This window comes from Quercus suber, unplaced genomic scaffold (genome assembly GCF_002906115.3).
Source record: "Quercus suber isolate HL8 unplaced genomic scaffold, Cork oak 2.0 scaffold_26, whole genome shotgun sequence".
In the NCBI taxonomy this organism is placed as follows: Eukaryota; Viridiplantae; Streptophyta; class Magnoliopsida; order Fagales; family Fagaceae; genus Quercus; species Quercus suber.
The window spans coordinates 912,542-918,634 of NW_027069491.1; the positions used below are offsets into that span (position 1 = coordinate 912,542).

A 6,093-nucleotide genomic window follows, 5' to 3' on the forward strand; every position below is an offset into this window, starting at 1 on the left:
TTTTTTTTTTTTTTTTTTAGTGAATATGCTTTCTGCTTTTATATGTATTTATTTTCAAGCCCCAAGAAAGTTAGATTTACTTCTCTAATGTTGATACAAGACTCAAGTTCATGCCATATAAGCCTAGTTGATGATTTTCAAATATGGGGAATGCGTGATTGGAATCCTATGAAAATATAAACAAGTGGTGTGCATCTTGGTATCACATCATTCTATACTATGCTACATAAATAAATAAAAGTTGTTTTCTACACATGGTTGTGTTAAATTGTTCAATGTAAGTGTTATGTGTATGAGATGTTTTCACTTTGTGTGTAAGTGTTATGTGTATGACATGTTTTCATAAAGAGAGAGAACACATGGATTATGTGGTTCGGTCTACATTCATAGAAAAAAGTCTTGAGCATATGAAGTATTTACAAGAGACTAAACCCTAGACTAACAATTCACTAAACCATGGTTACAAGACTTGATGTATAAGTAAAATATTTTACTTACACATGAAGTAGGATTGAACTTGGTCATAGACTTGAATTGGGCTTGTTATCTTTAACACTATAAACCCATCAAAATTATTAACACGATTTGCTTTAAAATGAAAGTTTATTTCCCAAACTTCAAAAAATATAAAATACTAGTTTAATTGAATCTCAATTAATTCCACTCTTGGGGCCTGTTTGGTTAACTTAAAAAAGTGGTGCCTTTTGTTTTCATTTTCAATTTTCAATGGGACCCATCACAAAAAACTTATTTGGTTTAAGAACTTGTACTCAATTTTTATTTTTAATATCCTAAAAGCTGGATTTGAATTTCATAGAAAACGAATTTAGTGGTAACTCCATAAATATTTTGAAAACGCAATAGACCACACATGATGATGTGAGTGTGTGTAAGTGAAAAAAGTAACTTAAAAAAAAAAAAAACGTGTGTGATGAATTTTATACCCAAATTATATATTTAGAATAACGTACCAAACACCTTCAAATGTAAAAATGAGACCTTTTTTCTATATTCAATTTTAGAATTTAAATACTAAAAAGAGAAAATGAAAAATAAATACACCACTTTTTAGAACCAAACAACGCCTTGGCCTCAAGGAAGGAAGAAAGATTTAATATTTTCTATTTTTTATTCAAATTAGCTCCATACCATATAACTAGGTTTGGCTGTTGATTTCACATACCGAAAGGAAAGACTAGAATCTTGGAAAGATCAAAGATAGTTTTCAAACCTGAATAGCACATTGAACCGTAAAAATGAGAGGTTTAAGGTTTTTGAGATCAAACCAAGATCGAACCACGATGACGTTATAATTATTTTAAATATAAATAAAAACATTAAATTAATAAAAATAGAAAAATTAACTAAAATAGTCCAATTCAATATAGAGATCTATCTTTCAAATATTTTTTATATCATAACTTTCACAAGACAAATAAGAAATTTCAAATCCTAAGTAAATATAAATAGAATAGGGGTAATTACAGATTACCCACTTGTGGTTTAGCCCGAATTTAACTTACCTACCTGTGGCTTTATTTTTAACACTTTACCTACCTGTGCTTCCCTATGTTACTACTCTATAACCCACCTCCCTTTCAAACAAAACCCAAAATAGATCAAACACTACTCTCTCTACCAAAACAAGAAAAAGAAAAGAAAAGAAAATAAGATCAAAACACGCTATTTCAAACCCAGGAATATGCATCTAGCTCAAATCATTTTTTTTTTCAAACCCAGAACACAAACACAGCCGACCCATCGATGTCGACCTATCACCACCTCATTGCATTACCCATTACACTCCAAAACCACCGCACAAATCACCGGTTTGCCCCAAAATTACATCAAAACATCACAAATTTTTCGATCGGGTCAATTGATCAAATACCCAACACACAAAAAAAGAGGCCTTACTTTTCATTTATCTAACGCTGGGGTCTAACCAAGGGAAATTCGTTGAATGATGGTGAGCTTATAACACACTAGACCCATATAGCAAATCAAGATGAAAAATCCAAAATTCAAATCTTTGCAAGCTGAAAATGCTAGAAATGTATGCTCTGTATCATTTAAATAACGTAGAAATCACAAGCTAGTACACTTCCAGATTAGTGGCAATATCATAATCACAAAAATTATTTAAACTCATTGTGAGGCCTAAACCATGGTTGACAAGTAGAGCAATCCATGTTTTAAAGGTTTAAAACTAGTGGTCCAACGAAATGCTCCAATTACTTTAATTTGATCTGTCTTTCACAATGAATATGATTAGCTTAATCCTGTCGTGAAACCGGAATAAATGAGCTAGATTGGAGGGTGAAAATATTAATAGAGAAATAGTAACGAGTACTCTTAGAGTATTAGTTAATAATTTATTAAAAAAATTTTATGAAAAAAATAATTAATATTTTGACAATTTTTTTTTTTATTTTCATAAAAATTGTGTCAAATATTTTCTAAAATTGATCCATATTAATATTATGTTTCCTTCCTCTTCTTCTTATTTTTTAATAAAAAAGAAGATCTTAAACGTAATCCAAATCATGTTTTCACACATTACTATATCAATAAAATATTTTTGATGACAGAAATAATTCAATACTATACAAGAAAAAAAAAATAAAAGGAGGAAGAGAGTATATTCCTCTAGGGTGGTATTGATTAAACAAAACAAAAAAGGGTACTGAAATAGGATTATTCATAAGTTTTTAGTATTTGCACCCTCTCTCAAAAAATAATATGAAATGAAAATATTCATTATGGACTTCCATTAAAAAAAAAAAAAAAACTTTATTCCTTCCAAGAAGAAAGTTCCTCTTAAAGACCATTGGGACCAAACCAAGCAATGTTTATATTTGGTACGTACCCTTCTCCTAGAGACTAGAGTCTAGACCCATAGTTTAATTATTACATTCATAATTCTGCCTCTCCACTCCCCCAACTTCCAATAACTGCAACACTGACAAAAGCATACCTGTAAAACAACAGTTCATGAATTCACTGCTTCTTCTTCTTCTTCTTCTTCTTTTGGGTTAAAATATACGTTTTCCACCTCCAGGCTAAGCACCTAGTCCTAAGACCTAACCTTGTTTTGGACCATCATATAGTTTATAAGTCGAAACTTTTTGCAAATTTTTAAATTACGAAAGGTTTTTTTCTAACTAAAATTATAATAAAATCTTCAAAAGGTGTCTCAGAAAAAGTGAAATGATTTATAATTATAAGTTATTGTCATATATTTTCAAAAATCTTATATTACTGTAACATCTGTCGAATGCTTTCAATGCCATGGTGTACATGAAATGGACAATTGGAGGACGTTGGAAAAAAAGTAGATAAGTTCATTTATTTTTGTCATTTATCATTGGCAATTATTAAGAAATGTTGCTGAAAAATTTTTCTTAGAATTATTATTATTGTAAAGACTCAATTTAGATTAGACCCAGAGTATGAATGGGTTTTCAACCCAACAAACGCAAACAATAAATTTTTAGAGAGTGGATCGAAAGTTTAGGTGCTGGCCGGCATTCCGGGGCATGAACTCTCTTCTTTTATTAAAAAATACTTAGAATTATTTATAATTGGGGGATGCTCCTCGGACCATGGCCGAAGAGCCCTTTTTCTTCTTTCTTTTTTCCCCCCCTCCTCTTACTTTACTCGCCTCTCTTATATAGTCTTTATCGTCCTATCTCGTTCTTCCATCTGTTGATCATCCATTCGTCTTTCTTCTGATCGTCCGTCCCATCAGGGGCCTTATCAGCACTCAAGTGGTTCACTCTGATCAACGTCGCCCTGCTAAGGGGTTATATCCCCATTAATGCGGCCAGAGGGGTTAGGTGAATGCATTAAGTGTGAAGGTGACAGCTTGCTCTGGGCTTGTCCCTTCCCAAAATTATCCTTAGCATGCCGAGGACGAAAAGGTCCTCGGCGTGGATCCGAAAAAGAGGTTTTCCTTAATTTAGCCTTGGATGGTCATTCTTCCTCGGCGTGGGTCTTGGGCCTACTACACGATGGGCTGAGGCTATTAGGCCCACGGGCCCCACAATAGCCCCTCAAAACCCTGCTGCACGTTCCTTCGGACGGGGAGGAGGGTTTTGATATCTATGGGCCCTCTAGACGAATCGCCCCACTTCGGTCCGCGCTAATGCTAGCGACTTTTCGACTGCCCGATGTACGTTTTGGCGTTTCAAGACTCAGTGTGTGCCCACATTAAATTTTGGCGGTACCACATTTCCCACTTTCAACGGTGTGATGGTAATTGTTCGGTAGGGATCTCCTGCTTTTATGGGCAGGCGGTTACATTTGGGGAACCTAAGGGGGAGTATAAGTACTCGTTTGAACCGCCTGGTTTCCTCATTTTCGCGCTTACGACCATTGATGCGTATAATTTGAATCTGGTTCAACTTGCACACTGTTTGAAGAGGATCGTCATATTTCTGTAAGTCTTCTTCTTCCGGTGACCCCAAATTTTCCTTGATTCTACTCCTTCTTTTCTTCTTCTGGAACCTTTAGTCGTTCTTGGGGGATGGGTAAGTTTAAGAAATTGGTTGAGTCCAACGAGATGATGAACAAATTCATTGTTGACTATGGGATACCCAATAATGTGAGTTTGAAGTACTGTGAAGAAGGGGAGTGGTACATTAAGAGGAGATAGGGTGAAGTCGTGATCCCGATAGTCGCTTTCGTAGAGGGAGGGATGAGAATCCCTATGAGGCCAGTGACTCTCAGTTACCTTAGGCATTTCCGTCTGGCTCCTACCCAGTGCGCCGTGAATGTATTTAGGATATTAGGGTGTGTAGATACCTTGAATGAGAAAATGGGGCTAAGACTGACTCACCACAATGTGAACTGGTGCTACAACCTTCATCACCTGAGGGGTAAGACGTACTATATGAAGACGAGGGACGATAGGGTCCGACTCATCCAGTGTCTTCCTGATTCTAATAAGGGGTTGACTCAAGATTTCCTCATAGTGTCGGGGGAGTGGCACAACGGTTTTCACTGCCCAACAGTAGAGGGGGAGCTAGGTAGGGTATCCGAAGTAGGAGACGATCTAGGTTTCAGTGTTATTATTTTTTTATAGATGTATATCCGCTTTGATTGATTAACCATAGGAGTTTCACTTTTCTTTTCGCAGATCCGCACGCCTTCGCACGTCATTTCCACCTAGTCAACAAAGCGGATTTGGAAACTGTTCTTAGGTCAGAACTTTTCCTGAACGAAACTGATAACCAGGTTAGAGCTGCTCACAAAATCCTCGAATGCGGCCCAGCTCAGAAATCATTCCCAGTCCCGAAGCAGGTAATTAGAGCTCGTGACCCTCGGCTTACGCAGATTACCATGGTGGAGGACGGTTTTGCATTTGCCGAGGGATCTCACATACCTGAAGGCATTCCGCTAGCAGGTCCCTCCTCATCCCACCAAGTAACGGTGGCCGAGGATGGACAATCTAAGAAGGCAGGGGAGGTTTTTGAACTGAGCTCTTCTGAGGACGAATATAGTGTGTTCAACCTAGCTGATCAGTCCGAGGATCCCCCTGATGATCTAGGAGACCCTCATTTGTCCGAAGCCGATCTCCGGTCCCTAAGAGTTGGTACTCATGCTGAGATGGGTTTAAAAGGACAGCCCCAAACCAATCTTCTTGACCTGCTTGAAGGCGGCTCCAAAAAGGGTGCACTGGAAGAGTCGCAGCCCATACCCTCAACACATCCGTCCCAGATTTCAACTGTGCAGACCAGGTCATCCTCTGTCCCTACAGTATCAGACCCTCAGACCGAGCCTTATGACCCAAAAAGGAAGAGACTTTCCAAGGGTAAGGAGCCAATGGACGGGAGCAAATCCCAGTCCCCGCCCGAGGAGGGTGGATTTCGCAGGCCTCCGAAGCAACTGAAGCTCGGTGGTCAACGGAAAGGTAGGAAGGTCATCCAGCAGTCTGAGGCCCAAGCCTGGCTGCCTGCTGCCATGCTCCATGATCAACCCCTGATGGATGACGCATCGATACGGGAATCTCAAGGAGTTGAGGGGGCTCTCGTAGCCGATGCCCTGGAGAAGTCTCTTCTCCTTCCCACTGACATGGTCGAGCTAAGAAAT

At 38.0% G+C, this 6,093-nt stretch overlaps 1 protein-coding gene across 1 annotated transcript in view; it reads right to left on the minus strand.

Annotated features, from left to right (window-relative positions):
- Positions 1-5,419, minus strand: part of LOC111989311 (histone deacetylase complex subunit SAP18) — a 9,543-nt gene extending 4,124 nt beyond the window's left edge. The window contains exon 1 of the mRNA XM_065767811.1: positions 5,387-5,419. Within this exon, the coding sequence (XP_065623883.1) occupies positions 5,387-5,419 (33 nt within the window). The remainder of the gene's footprint in view (positions 1-5,386) is intronic.
- Positions 5,420-6,093: the final 674 nt, after the last annotated feature.